General features: G+C 30.8%; 1 protein-coding gene across 3 annotated transcripts in view; it reads right to left on the bottom strand.

Annotated features, from left to right (window-relative positions):
- Window positions 1–5,490: 5,490 nt before the first annotated feature.
- Window positions 5,491–17,200, bottom strand: part of LOC107443270 (monocarboxylate transporter 9) — an 87,450-nt gene continuing 75,740 nt past the window's right edge. For all 3 annotated transcript variants that reach the window (XM_016057094.3, XM_016057101.3, XM_016057088.3), the window contains exons 4-6: window positions 14,986–16,581; window positions 9,676–9,801; window positions 5,491–7,287 (exon numbers count right to left, since the gene is read on the bottom strand). In XM_016057094.3, the coding sequence (XP_015912580.1) occupies window positions 7,094–7,287; window positions 9,676–9,801; window positions 14,986–16,581 (1,916 nt within the window). In that variant the 3' untranslated portion in view covers window positions 5,491–7,093. The remainder of the gene's footprint in view (window positions 7,288–9,675; window positions 9,802–14,985; window positions 16,582–17,200) is intronic.

Genomic DNA, 17,200 nt, shown 5'->3' with positions numbered 1-17,200 from the left:
TTGTATTGATTTTTCGGGTATATAAACAATAAATCTAAAATAAAACTACCTAAAATGATTAGTGACTAAAATAATGTTTATTGAAAACTTTTTACCTATCTTTTAGTTTTCTATTTTGAAAAAGGATGCAATATCATAAAAATCATTGATAATTTTTTGTTATCTGTATAATTGATGTTTTCTAGCACATTTGAGTAGTGTCGTTACAGCATTGAAATGTGTTGAATGTTGATGTTTAAAGACACAAGGTACAAATATAAATGAATCAGTAAATGAGTAACATCCAGTTTAATAATGAGGAAACATGTGTCAGGGCTATAGATGTGGGTCAGGTAAATACCCAGTGGATAGGGTATTTATAATGGGGATTGCAGCATTGAATTGTATTGAACATTCCTATTTAAAGGCACAAGGTACAAATATGAATGAATCAATAGATCAGTAGTATCCATTGTAATAATGATGAAACATGTGTTTGGGCTATAAATATGTGTCACATAAATCCATATAGGTAGGGTATTTATAAATGGGTTTTTATCTCTTGGGTAAACTTTAAGTACCCTTGGGTAAACTTTAAACACCTTGGGTAAATACCTAAAATCAGAGTATGTATAATGTTTATTCATTTTTAAAGCATCTAACTATCATTTGTCTTGTTTATAATTATGAGAATAATATATTTAATTTTACAAAATAAACTTAAAACATATCAGTTCTAGAAGAAATATTTCAAAAAACTGTAAATACTCATTAGAAGAACTACAATGTTGTTTTAAAAAAGTAAAACTAAAAAGTTTGTGATTTGTAATGTAATATCAACTTTATATTAAGTAATTTAAGTTCAAGATTGGGCATTTTTCAAGAAAACCATTTTTTCTAGGACAATAATGTGAACTGAATGAAAAGAAATGAGCTCAGAAAACAAGTTTAAAATTTATGAAAATTATTGACAGTAATTTTCAAAACAGACTGTATTCATTTTGTATATTAATTTTAAAAATTTAATATAAGTGATGAAATTAATTTCATATTTGAATAATAAAGAAGTTTGTTCATTTAGACCAAATTAGTTCTTTTATGTGATTTGTTTAAAGTATCTCGATATTTTGTTTTGAACGTTTTTCCAACATTGATTTTATTTTATTAAAAATAATTTTATTTTTCAAAATGAGTAATATTTTTGTTAAATTGCAAAGGTTATTTTTGGCAGAAGTATGGAATTATGTGATTTAATTTTTTATGTTAATGAATTATTTTTCAAATTATGAGTAAAACACTGCTTATCGTTTAGAATTCAAGACAATTAAACAAGAGGTAGTTATTGTTTAAAAATTGTCACATATGACTGAGTTAAATTTATTAAGATAGTACTGAGTTAAATTTGTTATTTCTCTTCTTTTGTTATATTTATTTCACCTACTAAGTATTAATCTGACTAAAGTTTATAGCTAATAAATTATGAAAAAAAAATTGCAATTAACAAACGATTAAATATATATTTAATTAGCAAAAATGCTTCTATGCTAATCAATGCTTCTATTTTATTCCTGAAAGAATTTTGAAATTTCACTTCTCTTACAAATTAGGTAAAGAGTGTCAAAAATAAATGTATGTTTCATATATATATATACAGAATAAAGAAATACAAGAAAACACGAAGAAAGTTAAGAAAAACAATAAGTTTCATTTATTGCGCATAAGCTGCAAGTAACAGAACTCATTAGATAAGTTCAAAATGAAGATAGAAAGAAGAAGTATAAAAACTCAACAAAATGAAGATAGAAAGAAGAAGTATAAAAACTCAAAAATTACAGCCAATTTTAATTGTTAACACATTGGGCATTATTGTTATTAAGAAGGATATTTTCACATCACAACTAATTATGGATCAAAAAAGGATTTACATATTGTTCTTATGCAAGAAAAGTTTTGTATGATGAACTATGTAAAATTACTAAAAAACCCAAATATATTTTTGCATTTCAAAAATATATTTCTAGCAAAAGTTTCTTGGTTTGAATTTTAGTTCTCATACCACGAATATTGAGAATTATGAATAGAAATATGAATTTTAGAAGTATTAAACAACAACTTCTCTCAAAAATAACTATGATTTCAATTATTTACATGGTCAATTGAAGGAATTTTTCTTCTTATTAAATGGTGAATTAACTATCATAAATGTAAGCAAAACTCAATTTTGCCTTAAATTTGAATATCTGTGATTTTGTAAAACCTCAAGTAAAATACTACCATTGCAGTTTCAATAAAATTCATAAATACCACGGTATTTATGAATTTTGGTTATTTACCAAAAGTTATAATAACCTGGATATTTAACATCTTTTTGGAAAGCTTTTTACGTGTGTCAAAAAAGTTGTCAAATAACTGAGGGATTGAGTGATCTGCCGCTATCATTTAAAAAAATTCATTCATAAATTCACTTTTCAAATCATGAAAGTTGAAAAAATTTTTTATACCTTTTCGGTTTTCAAAGACTAGACCCCCATCCTTATTTTACATTTATCTTTTTTTCTCTCTCCATAAAACGACAGCCATACTTTCCACAAAAGTAAAGTACATTTTTAAATAAGATGCACAGGGTGCGTAGCTCTTTTGAAAAGTGCTTACTTTAGTTTTTAAAAAGACCTTATAGGTGCTTTTTTTTCATTGGGTGTAGGTGTTTTTAAAAAGGGCTTCCGTTTCCTTTTTCCGGAATGAGATATTTTTTCTTTACCATGTTGTTTTTCGCCACGAATTATGCAAAAAGACATTGTTTGCATTGTTCTATTCAACATTTTCACAATTAATTCAACCCCAATCTGTTTCGGCATACCGTCGGTCCGTAGCTCCCATGTCAGGGTTCATTTTCCGCCCTCTGAAATCAAACCGAAAAATCTCTAGCATTTTCGCTGATTACGGGGACCAACTAAACATTATTAAATTTTTTTCCCTAATAGCGATAGAAAATTTAAATTTCTCTTGTTAATTTTATCGTTAGTTGCGTCGTCGTCTTCGTCACTGACAAGCTAATGGTCTTCTCGCTATTTATAGATCAGTGCCATAATCTTTGAACTTGACTTGGGATTATTCACTAATTCTGTATTTTCATGTGAGTCCCCAAAACAGTCAAAAATCCCAAAGCTTCATCACTTCAGAGTTTTTCCTCTCCCTTTTATTCATTAAATTTAAGAATCAATTGAAAATTTTAAGAGTAATATTTTGACCTGAGGGACCAGAGAATTTTCACCTGAGAGGATTGCATATAATTTGTATTGTACTTTGTTACTTTTTTTTTGATTAATACATTTTATTAATTATTGTATTATGACTTAAAATTTTCAGTACTCTGAAGTTGTTTTACAAGAACTCAATAACATATAGAGGCAAGATTTTAAAGTATGAAGAAAGAAGCTTATAATATTTTAAATGTAGCAAAAAATCTTATTGTTAATGATGTAAAAAAATCAGATTTGTCATCCTAAAGAACTTTAATTCATCTCTGAATTATTTTATTTACAAACAACTGAAATCAAACTATAATTATCTCAGATTTGTTAAATATTATGAATGTAGGGACCCTGACATAATTTACTTTTGTCAAAATGTTTAGCTTCAATACCCATTTTATATTTGCATTTCAAAATTATTTGAATTTTTTCAATCATTTAATTAAAAAAATACTGAACCAAGTAAGAAATAATAATAAACATTTTAGGGGTCATTCACTAATTTACATTTGTAATATGAATTTGTTATTTTTGATCTAAACTAAAGTGTGAGCTTATAAAATAAAGATCTGATAGAGATGCCAACAGATAAATTTTATACTAATGTTTCTTTTTTTTTTAACTACAAAATTAACGGTTAATAATTCATTTACTAATTATCTAATTTTTAATATCTTTATTCCATTATACTCCTAGTGCATTTTTCTACACACCTCCATAATAGTTTTTGTGCAGCAAAACAAAATATAATGTAAAGTTAAAGACCAAAAACGGCTATGAGAGTGAATATCAAATTTTAAAAGAAACGTGGCCAACTTACATTACACTGGCTCCTAAGTTAATATTTATTTATTTGTAGAAAAAATAACATTTTTCCTCTTTTTTTTTTATTTAAAGTTTCTGATATCTCTTTCTATTCTTTGGTAAACTCTTGTTTCCATTTCTTCTCTTGAAAGAAAAAGAGAAGTTCAACTGCTAAAAATGAAAAATTCAAGGAATGTAAGAAAATATTAGTAGCTAAATTCATAAGAAAGTTAAAGAAGAATACAAGTGCTCTCAACGAATATCAATCCATTGCAATGTCTTAACTTTTCGTCCCTTTATCGATTATGTGCCCCACATTTGGTAAGAGTGTTGACATTAAAGAGTGAAGCCTTCACAACGGCACAAATAGATCTAGGGCAAGGGTTGGCAACCTGTGACTTTTTTGATGTAAAGTTGCGGCTCTCCAATTCCATACCAGTTCCAGATATATGTCGTCCCAAGGTCCAAAAGAAGAACTGCTAGGATTGCTACCACTCCCATGGCAATCTCATGAAGAAGATATAGCAAATGCTGTGCAAAAATGCCTGGAAGACAATGGAATCGATAAAAATAAAATCGTTTCTATAGGAACTGAGGAAGCAAGAAGTATGACAGGAATACATGGAGGGGTAACAATCATCAATTTTTCAGAAAAAAATAAACCACAAAAATTCTACCGCTTCATTGCATAATTCATCAAGAAGCGCTTTGTGCCCAAACATTTTCGGCCGAAATAGTTGAGGTCACGAAGTTGGTATTTAAGACTATTAACAGCATCTTGTGCAAAACCTCTCGACCATCGCCAGTTGAAAGATTTCCTTGAAGAAATAGATAGCCAGTTTTCTGACCTACCTGCACTATAAAGTGCGATGGCTTTCCAGAGGTAAAGTATTGCAACGTTTTGCTTGGTGCTTGAGTGAAATAAAAACATTTATCAATGAAAAAAGCATTGAGAATCCCGAATTTGAAGAAGACAAATAGCTGCAAAAATTTACCACAAAGAAATTAAATGAACTAAATCCATAACTGCAAGGAAAGGGCAACCAAGCCTTACTTGAAGCAGTTTGTTTTAAAAAAAATTACTTCTTTTTGTTGAGAGAGGTAAATAAAAATCTTGAGTCGTGCTTGAAACTTAAAACAACAAGTTGTAAGCCAGTTTTAATTAAACTTTCAAAAGGTAAGCAAAGCCAATGCTCCCATTGATATATCTATATTTGTGTTTTTATATGAATAAATATTTATGCCGTATTTAAAGCCGTTTATTTTAAATCAAATACAATAGTATTAAACCAAAAATTTTCAGTGACTCTTTAAAAACTGAGAAATTTTGTAGATTGTAATTTTTGGCTCTTCCATTTCAATAGGTTGCCGACCCCTGATCTAGAATGACAGTGCATTTTATGACAGAGATAAAATGTCTTGTTATTTCTCGTGGGAAAAAAGATACAGACACACATTCTTAAAATTAATTTTTTGTTTTATTTAAAAATCAATTTCATATCAACAAACCTAATGAAAGGTTTCACCAACTGAGGCATCACATTCACTACAATAGACCTGAAGTTGAATTCAACAACATTTCATTAGAAACAACTCTTAGATGAACATAGGATAACATTTGATCCCATTTAATCCTCATATAATATCACAAGAAATATTTCTAATAACATCAAAGTGCTTTGATTTAAATAAGTCAAAAACATTTTAGGATTAAGCATGGGAGATATTTTGAACTATAAATACATATTCCTAAAACACTTTGAAAATTTTTTTTCTTCTATCTATTGTAAATCATTTAATACTGGTTATGGATTAAACATTTCTTATTTTATTTTTTTCTTCTTTGCTGAAACAATCTATGGAGGGGGGAATGAAACCTACGACACAAATGAGTGATGAGGATGTAGAACGTTCTATTTATTCAACATCGTCTGCATTCCTTTCTCTGATGATGGAATGCAATTCAGAAATTAAATCTGAATGAAAAAAGTTTTGTTGATTTCATAATAAATAAAAAAAATGTTCATCTTCTTATGGAAGTAAATTATTTGTAAAGGGATCAAGTATTCAGCCATTAAAGTTTATACACGAAATAAAATAGATTGAATTGAAAATGGAAGGAATTGAGTGCTTCAGTCTAAGATTTCTACAATGATAAATTTTGTAAATTGTTGATGCAATTAGAAAATTATAATCTAATTTGCATTTCATCTGCATGTGTCACAGAAAAGAAACTTGCCATATCTGAAATTCAGTTTTATTACCTAAAATATTATTTGGCAAACTTTTTTCTTTATTATCTCAAGCACTTTGCTTCCCTAACTTACGGGCACTAAGAAGATGAGGTTAAAGAGTAAAAAGTACCTCATACTTTCCTTTTAGAAAACATTCACTCATTCATGCTCATGATTTATTCAATGTACATAGTTGCAGTCACAATTATTGGCAGATTGTCTTGAAAACGATTCGAAACTTTCGCAATTTTCAAAATATTCTGTGATGGGGGGAGGGCATACCCGTCGAAGGAATGTGCAGTCTTATCACAGACGGCTTTAGCTGCAGAGTATGCTTCATTTTCATATTTCACTCGTAATGTGTATTTTTGTGAAAAATGTCCAACCCAAAGCTCTTTTTCTGAAGAAAAAAACTATTGCGGTAAAAGAGTAGTGTACAGTATCTGCAATTTGTTTCTTTGTCATAAGGTTGCAATTGCTAGGTGGTATTTTTTAGCATTGCAATTTACCACACTTGAATCTCCAGATTTTAATCACTTATATCGTACAGTACGCCTTAGCCAATATTTTGAATGTGCGAATTCGCAGCTTTGAGAAAAATTATTTGGAAAGGAAAAAGAAAGAAAAAAACGAGATTGCGGCCACAATAATTAAGCCATGATTAATCAATCCATCACGTCTCGTTTCTCAAAATGAATGATTCAATTTCGAGCCATTCATTCCAAATTCAATGAATGACTTTAAAGTCCAAGATGGTGGATCTCGTGTGTTTCTAATGGGAGGAGAAATATGTACACAGAATTATTTTCACGTTTAAAACTTCAGTCAAACTACACTTTCCTGGTCGTCACTCAAGACGTCTTGATTTTCATCCCTCACCACCTCCGGATTTTGTTGTTTTTCTTCTTCCCTTTTGGCAACACAAGGGATGAGAAAACTGATGATGGCGGCACCTATCAGCAAGATTCCGGCGATGAAGAAGGGTAAATCATAGCTGCCTGTCCAGTCATAAATTGAGCCTGAAAATTAAAAAAGCAAAATCATTAATGATTATGCAAATCCACGAATTTTATTCCTTGTATGCTTAATTTAAAATTGCTATAAATTGAAAAAATTTTATAAGTGTTTTGGAATTTTTTCATGCAATCAACATTTCAGCTTATTAGTAGTCTAAACATGACTATCAAAAATTAGAGAAGCATTATTAATTGAAATAGAACAATATTAATTGAAGTAAAACATAAAGGCAATACAGAACTTCTTCAGTGAACGCCTTGCTTGCATTCATGAAGATTTTCAGTGAATACTTGTTTAACAAACTATGAGTGTCCGTTAGCCTCAGTTGAAATCGGAGAGTAAATCAAAGACACGTAAATTCAGTACAGGACCTCTTTAGTGAACATCCTGCTTCATCTTGTAGTTTTTCGGTGAATTAACAAAAGTGTTTCTCATGTCTGGAAGTAGCCTCATTTAAAAGTTAATTAGTCTGAATATTGACATTTCTGAAAGAATTCTGCCACATTTCGTCCATTAGGAGGAAATAATCTAATTAATAGGGTTGAGTTAAAAATATTTTATAAATTTATTTAATACACCATTGTTAGGGACTAAATCGCTCAAGAAATGTTTTCTGGTTTTCTTCTTTAAGAAAAAGAAGCTAATATTAAGATCTAAAAAATTATCTTTATCTATGGATGATTGACTGAATGAAAACAATAACAAGCTTCCTAAAACCGGAAAATATTAACTTCCGGTGTACCCTTCCGCTTATGTTATGTTTACGAGGCGATGTGTGAATAGGCTTGATATTCTAGGAAGTTTTATTATGGTGTTTAAATTTACTCCCTACTTTACCATTCATAAGAGTTTTCTGCAATTTATAAATTCTAAAAGGCTGTTAGCCGTAAATACTATGGAGAAAATTAATATCACAACATAAAAAAGGATAAGGTTTGCCATGCTTTGAGTGTTATCTCCTATTTGGCTGTATTGGTGTAAATTATCACCTTTTCTTACTTTTTGGGTAACATCATAGCATGCTTTCGAATTCGTTTGTTGCTTGTTCGGTTTAAAGTTAAATTGTAAGAACGCATTATATTGTAAGCACTGCAAGTATAATAATACTGGGTGGCTCGCTTCTTTAAGCTTAGGCGTAAAAATAAATCGGAAGTAATAGCCTGGGAGTCTTACGGTGAATTTTAACCCCTAGAGCCATCTGTGCTTAGCTTTATACGGTGAAACATCCTTACAGAATTATTGAGGCAAATATTAAGGGAATGTAGAGAACATCACAAGGATTTAGACTTGTATAGCAACCCATGGTCCGAAACTCTTTCGGTCGCCACTAGGTGGTGCTGTTCACAAGAGTGTTGAGCATAATAGACCGGTTCCCTGGCCGCCTCGCTCTCCTGATTTAAGCAGTATGGATTTCTTTCATTAGGGTGCACTTAAAGGTGTTGTGTAAGCATTGCCTGTGGATTCCGAAATGGATCTGGTTGCAATAATCGCCTGTGCTGTTGCGAATGTCCAACAAAATCCAAGTGTATTTCAGAGAGTCCGCCAATCTATGGCCCGACGGTGTAACGCATGCATTGCTTAGCAATGGTGGAATCTAGAACATCTTTTGTGATATTTTCACATATCATATACCACAGCACATGTTAATAGTATCTTTGACCAATAAATATTTCAAATTATCTGTCTTGTGTCTCTTTGTTTTTTGTAGCTTTCCCATAATGTATACGACCATGGGTTGCTATGGAATTCTGAATCTTTGTGATGTTTTCTACCTCTATTTAAAGTTTTTCCAATGAGTTTGTCCAATGTTGCCCCATTGAATGGTATACAATGACAAACGCGCTTTAGGCGTATTATGGTTGGACAGATGCAAATCATGAGAAAAGAAACATTTTTTTCTTCACTTTCATCTTTTTAAAAAAATATTACTGAGTTGATATCCAATGAAAACGTACATTTTCTTTATTCAGTAAAGCAATCTTTTTCATGAAACACAAATTTTATTTTGATATGCTTAGTTTGGTATCATTAATCAGCAATTAGTCAATCAGGAAAAAAATAACGAAGTGAATGTTGGGTAAAGGCCTTTTTTCATTACTAGATATTTTGTTCAATAATATTTTTTTAACAATCTGACATTGTTAGCAACAACCAAATAAGCCAGTTAAAATAAAATTTGTATTCGTAAAAATTTTTATTTCAAAAATTATTTTTCTTAGATCATCGACTCAGTAATCTATAAATATTAAAAAATAAATAATTCATTGTCCCGTGGTTCTCATATTTCATACTTTGCGGGAAAACGCCAATACTTTGCCTATTCAAATAAATTATGATTTTAAAAAATACAAATGAATGTGAGTTATTAAGGAACACCGTATAATTCATACCTGCTACAGGTGCCCCCAACATGACTGACGCACCACGAAAAAGACTGAGCAGCCCAAAAGCATTCGTCAGCTTGTCTAATCCCAGCAGTTCAACTAATATGATAGACGTCAGGCAAATGTAAGCAGCTGAAAAAAAAAAAGTATTCATTAGTTTACAACTCTTCAATTGTATCATAAAATATTACTAATAAATATTGACAGAGTGGGCCCTCTTGAATTGTATGGCCTTACGCAGAAGAATAAGGAATACAAAAATAAGTTTTACAGTGGGCTCTTTTGTTGTAATAGTGTGGTTTTTCCCATTTTGACAGTGGCATAAATGACTAAAACTGACAAAAAATAATACCTCAAGTTTAAATCTATCGTACACGTTAACAGTTTGTTATATAACGTTAATAAAATTTTAGATTATTTAATATACAATATTTAACGTGTGAATCAGTTTGGTTTAGGTTTCTTTTAAGGACATTAATGTATTCCTTAGGAATCAGAGTAATATAGTAATATATTCTCTAGGGCTTTCTTGAACCTAGTGATTGGAGTAGTGTTCTGTGTTAAATTGATTTCAACATACGCCTTACTCTTCTTGCTATTACTACTATTTATTATTAAACAGATCTCAAAATTTTATTTCCTTGTCAGGTATGTTTACCTACAAAATACATATGCCTGAATGAAGCTTTTTCATGTCCAAATATTTTTTTTCCAAATACTTATAAATGAAAACACAAATATACATATTCTTTACTTGTAGAAGAAAAAATTGTATTTAAACTTTATAGCTACATCGGCACTTTTATTTTAAGTATAAATCATAGTCGACATGTTTCAAGAGTTCAAAAATAGGCGCCCACTTTCTATTCGCGAATGAGAAGAAGCTAAAGCTTTTTAGAAATCTTTATGATTTAGATACATTTCGGGGGCTTTAAAATTTTGTGTTGCTTTCATTTTCCAATCTCATAGAATAATTTAATACACTTTCTTTCTTTTAATACGGAAATTAATTATTTAAATGGATGATATTTTATCAAACAATGAACTAAATTCTAAGGAAAAAATCGGTGATTAAAAATTCTATTTAGAAAAAAATTTACCTTCTCCTGATAAGAGGAACAAAAGAAAATTTTTTGAAAATTGAATTCATTAAGTCTCTCAGGAAAGCCGAATCTTAGTTTTTTACACGAGATAAAATTGCCTCATTTGTTCAAACTATTAAGAATGTATCTTTAAATGTTTACATCCGTTAGTTAGATTAAAAGTTATTAGGTGCAGTTAGTTATTAGACTTAATTTTACCAAATGCGCAAACACAAAAAAAGACACATTAAAAAAATTCTATTGTTAATGATCTTACTACTTTGCCACCGTTTGCAAATACTTAGAAATCATTCATTTTTTATTAAAATTTTTACGATCAATTTAATATGCTCTTTTGCTGTATATTTATATCAATGACTGAACATAACTTGTCGATTTTCATCATTTTTGTTTTTCCATCTATGCCAATTGTCCTGCTGAGGACATTGTACCAATGGGACATCGAAACGTGCTTAGATTTTTTAATAAATTTTATTATTGGGGATTTTATACATAGACTTTTTTTATTCAATTTCGATTTTATTTAAAATATTTTCATTATTTTACGAAAAAAGCGTATACACTGTAAAAAATAGATATTCAAATTTCACGAAACTTTCTTCATTTTTGACAAAACTGTTTCATGGTACATGTTCCAAGCGAACATTTCGTCAAAGTGACAAAATAGCACTCGTCATTTCTCCAAGGAAACGAATTTTGTAAAAAAAAGAAACATTTCGTCATTCTAGTTTCCATCGTCTAGTCTTCATTCTAGTTTCGTCATTCAATTACCCACAATGCAAGGCGATGAGGTTCAGAGTTGAGGAAACGTTTTCGTCAAGCATTTGAGAGCTCGCGTTTCGTCAAAAATCACGTGATTATGAGACGAAATGATTCTCAAAATCAACGAAATACAGCTCAAGGATTGCTGAATCGTCATAAGTGAGGGTATATAGTGACGTTTTCTCTATAAAATAAACAATTTTGGCAGTTTTTTAATTTTTTTTATTTAGAGGTCTTTGTCAAATAAATAAATTTTAAAAAAAATTAATCAGCTACAATTTTCCAAAATAGTAATTGTGCTGCTCATTTAATTTTTACCGAATACGAAAACAAGATGGTGACTACTTCTTAAGCGTTCGCAGCTTATGTAACTTGACAACATTGCATAATATTACATCTGCTTCAATCAAAACATACTTTGGATTTCAATTTGGGAAGATATTCAGGTCGCCCGACGCTATATTAAGTATTCTGATCACGCTTTTGCCTAATTTTCTATATTAACCTTGAATGTTAATTGAATGGACGAAAATATTTACAAAATGAAGGCACTCTTTCCTTCTGGCAACAATTTATCACATTTGAGGAATAATATTCTGCACTTTGCTGTTATGAGCCAGTTTTATAGACGACCTTAAATGTGCATACATAATGAAATCACGTCGAAAAGGCGTGTGAAAGTTTAATGCAAATGACAAGATAAGTCAAAAATACAAAATATTCGAATCAAAACAACGTTAGTTTAATAGTTAGTTAATTAGTTAGTTATTTAATTAATTAATTGTAATAGTTAGTCAAAATAGTTAGTTAAAACCCTTTTTTTTCAAGTGAACTTTAACTATTTTTGCATAAACCTGATTTCTAAACTTTTAAATTCAAGTAAAATATAAACAGATGAATGTCTGCTAAATTTATTTTAAATTACAACTATTAATAACTAAAAATCGAAGTTAAAAATTATTGTTATTACGTACAATATATAATGTAAAAAAGCGAAGCTGATATAAAAAATAATTAATGAAATAAAATAAATTGATACAAAATAAAATTGAAGTTAAAGATTTCCTATCATCTTCCCTGGAATTAAATCCATAGAAGAATTTAGTAAAAACATATGTAAGCAGCCGTCAATACAATACACGAAATAGATTTAGAAATCATAAAAGGACTTTCTAATAGTATGCCAAATAGATTATTTGATACTTTCCGATTAGTCAAGCACAAGCAAATTCACCTATTTTTTTATTTCATTTATTTTTCTCATTTTATTTCATTTTTACGTGTTTAAAAAATGAATAAAAGGAAAAATATTTTTAAAAAAAGTTGGTAGAGATCTACATCTTTTGGCGACTTTTCTCCTGCGCCTGGCTAACCGAAAAATACCGATTATTTCATGTTATTAATCGAAATCATGTGATTATCAAATAATATGTCTTTTTGGTGAATACTGAGAAATTAAAGTTGTCTGTTATGGAAAGTATGTATAGTTTTGTTTTAGTTCTTCACATCATGACTTATCCAATTTACATTTCAATAGTTTTATTTTAAAATCTCTTTAGATACATTTTTAATTCAATTAATAATTTTAACGACCAAAAAAATTTAATTTCAAAGAAATTGTTTGTACATGTATAATAAGGCAAAATTAATTACAGAAGCTGTAAAATAAAGTTAAAATAGTGAAACTTATTCCCGAGTTATCAAAAGGAGAGGGCTGACTTTGGATATCAAAAGATTTCTTCAAGTTCAAGTTATTTTCCTAGTACTGTTTATTTTAATTTATTATCCATAATATTTAAAAGAATAATGTAAATATGTAATACAATTTCATCGTTATAATTGCAGTTATTTCAGACATATTTTGTAATAAATAAATTTAACTTATGTAAATTTTATAATAAGTTTCATGTTGCGTAATTGGTTCAAAATCTCAAACTCTACGTTTTATTAGTTTAAAACGTTAAATGCAATATACTTAAAATTCATAAACATTCATGGCAGGGTCAGGAAAATTCTTCGTTTTAGAAACGAACCCTGTAATGTTTACCTTATTTTAGAAATGCTTCAAAAGAACTGCTTTATGTTAATAACATCAGTAGTTTAATTTTTGAAAAAAGTGGCTACCATTATAAATGCTACTACTGGCCACTGACCAGCAGCAAAATTTCCTAACTTTGGCCCATACATAATATGTAAAATTTTGAGGTCATATTGTATGGTTTTCTTTCATATGATATCGCCCACTTAATTTAAGTCGCAATATTTTAGCATCGATTAAAAAAAAAAAATTTTTTTTAGAAACTATTGAATGATGTTAACCTACTCAGACTTATAATATCGTTGTTTATGAGCCAGAGACAAAAATGCTAACTTTCACTTTATTGGTCAGCTTTTTGCTTCTATTATTTACATTTTGTAAAATATTTTTTTTGCTATGTGCATCAGATGAATTTGAATTCTCAAATAGGTACGAAAAAGACATCCCAAATTTTTAAAAAATGCATTTTGTGAAACTATGGATGAAGGAATAATTTTCATACTTATTTAGTTTTCATAAATAAACTCAATAATGTTATTTAATCAATTTCGGGAAGAACCTGCGAAGCGCATGAAATCCTATTTCATTCACAATATTAAGGTACTTGATATTTCTAAATAAAATAGTTAAAATTATTTTATACAAGTGATACAGTGGTTTCAAACTAATAACTGGAGAAAAAAATGAAATAGTAGTTTTTATTAAAGCTCAGTATCCTCATGAGTTTTTAAAGACAAAGACCTGATTTGTCAGTCAGATATCAAATGAAAAATAAATTATAATTTAGATCAGGAAACATAATACAAAATTAATTATTCTAAACTACTCTTGGCAGATCAAATCTTTCTTCATTACTTATATACACCACAGTTTACATGTTTAATAAATCTTAAAAGTATTTGTGTTTAAATAAGCATAAAACTAAATGGGTATAATTTAAATGTGCGTATTAAATAGCAAATTATTATTCATACAGCTAATGGAAAGTTTCACGTCACTTCAATCTATTAACATTTATTTATTAGTCTATTTTGAACATCAAATGATACTTTACATGCATTATCCTCGCATTATTTCTCTGGATAAAACCTCCAATGTCAATGAAACCAGGCTTTAAAAAAATCATAGCATTAGGGATATACAAAATATATGAATTTCCATAAATAAAAATATATTAATCAGTGTTTCTTTTTTTTTTTGTATGAAAAATCAGGTGATTTAGATCAATGACTTTTTAGAAAGAAAATAGAGTGATTTAAATCATTCCAACTCTGTTAGATAGTCAAAAAAAATCATAATCGCTATTCTTTTCAACAGTTGAATATCCCTAGAAAAGTCAATCTTTAAGCAGGATGCAACAATTTAAAAAGTAATCAGGTATGAAATTACATTAATTTAAAGAAAAATACTCACAGACAAATAATCCAAAGAGGACGCAATCAATCACAATGGTTGTGTAGTCGTTGCAGAAAGGTATGCAGAACACACATATACCAGTCAGTACAATAGTAACATTATTCACTAGCAGGGAGGAGACCCCTGGCCTATCGGCTATCCAACCGAACAGCAACCTCCCTATGGTATTCGTTATTCCAATCATGGAGAGAACGAAGGCGGCCTTTTCGGCTGGGATTCCTTTCGTTATGCAACTGTCTGTAATGTAAACATATGGCACATAAAAACCTATCATTCCAATCACATTGGACATGCAGATCATTAGAAACACTTTGTTCTGCAGAAGTGAAATGTCAAGCATTTCATACAGAGTGTCCGTCATGGATTTGGGCAATTTAATAAAACTAGGGCAAAATTTTGGTCTTGGTTTGGCTTGCAGAACATTCGATCTGTTGTCTAAAACCGATTGAGAGATGGGGATGTCTCTTGGAATAGATATGACGCTGGCCACGTACGACCTAACATCCCCCTGAGACTGCTTGTATTCTGGCAGATTGCGGATGCTGCCGCTGTAAAAGACATCTTTCCTGTACATAGGCCTGCTGTAATCTCTTCTTTCCCTGCGCAGGGATGACCTCCTACTGCCGTCCAGCGGAACAGGAGTTTGGGATATTTGTTCTCGAACGTTCTGCTTCCAGACTTCATCCGCGTTGAAGTTGTTATTTTGCTGCTGTCCCGGACAAAGAAAACCACTGGAAGAGATCTTTAGTGGGGCGTTGTTTTTCTTCGTCTCGTTATTTACTGTCATGTTGCTAAGGCTTAATTTCATAGCACCTCTAAACTGGGGCAAAAGTCCTTTCCGCTTGGCCAGTTCGCGGATAAATGTTGGGGGTAAAGTACCATTGGCAATCTGTGGAGAGGAGGACCCATCTTGAAAGTCAGCCCCATTAGGGTTGCTATTGATTTGGTGGTGGGCCAAGCCCGCATTGGGAAGTGAGACCGTTGTTGCTACTTTCGGCAAAGACGGCCCAGCTAATGGAGCTTTCTCATCCTCTTTTTCAGTCTTCTCCTCTTCTTCCTTCTCATTTTCTTCCTTTTCGTTCATTTCATCCTCTTTGGACAGTTCCGGTGATTTGCGCACTTCTTGTATGGGAGAAAGCGTAAATACCGGAGTGTCCGCTGGAGACTTCCCGAACTGATCTAGATAGAGGGTGGAATGAACACCGGGTTCTAGATTGAGGATGAACTTCGGTCTCTTTTCGAATGTTCCATCTGAATGCTGAATAATCATGTACTGACTTTCGCAGAGGGAGTCCATCCGGTGTCTTTCCTTCTCTTCGGCGATTCTCTGGAGTAAGGGTTTTTGGTAAGGAGCCGGGTCGAGGGGTCTCATGAGACCTCCAAACACAGCACAATTCAGTGTTAAACCGGCAAGTATTAGTAGGGCCCCTTGCCATTCGTACATGTTAAGCAAGACTTGACATAATGGGGCGAAGACGAAAGCTCCAACACCAGATCCACAAACAGCTACGCCCGTGGCTAAGGCTCGTTTCGTAGAAAAATAGTGGCTTACGCTGACTACGGCCGGCAAAAACACCAGACCGAAACCTATACCTGAAAAAGAAAACAAAACATCAGCTTGATACCCTAATGCATCAGTTATTTAGAATGGTATATGCTACACCTCTCGTTTAACTTTTTTTAGACTCACTATTAAATACTTTAAACTTGCTCAAAATAGCAGATTTATTTAGCCACTGTAGATTCCAAGATGCATGAAAGGCATTTTTAAAAAGACCTGATCGTTTTTTTTTTTTTTTTTTTTTTTGCATTTTGACAAATTCTTATTTATTATAAAAAATATGTTAGAAGTTTGTAACTTCCCGGTTGTTTGGCAAACAGTAATTTCGGATCAAATAAAACACATTAAGGGACAAAAAACTAATCATTTAGGTGAGACAAAAGTGTTTATAAATTTTGACCAATCGTTATTAAGGATTTTAGAGTGTGTTACAACAATACACTTTAACTCGAGTTGTGATAAAATGAAAAGGATACTGTTGCGAGCCAAAGATTTTCTTTGATCTTCTTTACTTTGATCAAAGGAAGCTTTTAACATCTGTATGAAAATATTTCTCTACAATAGTTGCTCTACACCTCTTAAATGTCCATACATATAACTCCACCGATTGCTTACATAATCGTTTTGCTGACACAGAGCTACACTGACATC

This window comes from Parasteatoda tepidariorum, chromosome 2, assembly GCF_043381705.1.
Source record: "Parasteatoda tepidariorum isolate YZ-2023 chromosome 2, CAS_Ptep_4.0, whole genome shotgun sequence".
Classification (NCBI taxonomy): Eukaryota; Metazoa; Arthropoda; class Arachnida; order Araneae; family Theridiidae; genus Parasteatoda; species Parasteatoda tepidariorum.
The sequence above is the reverse complement of the archived record's forward strand: the minus strand, read 5'-3'. Positions and strand labels throughout refer to the sequence as shown.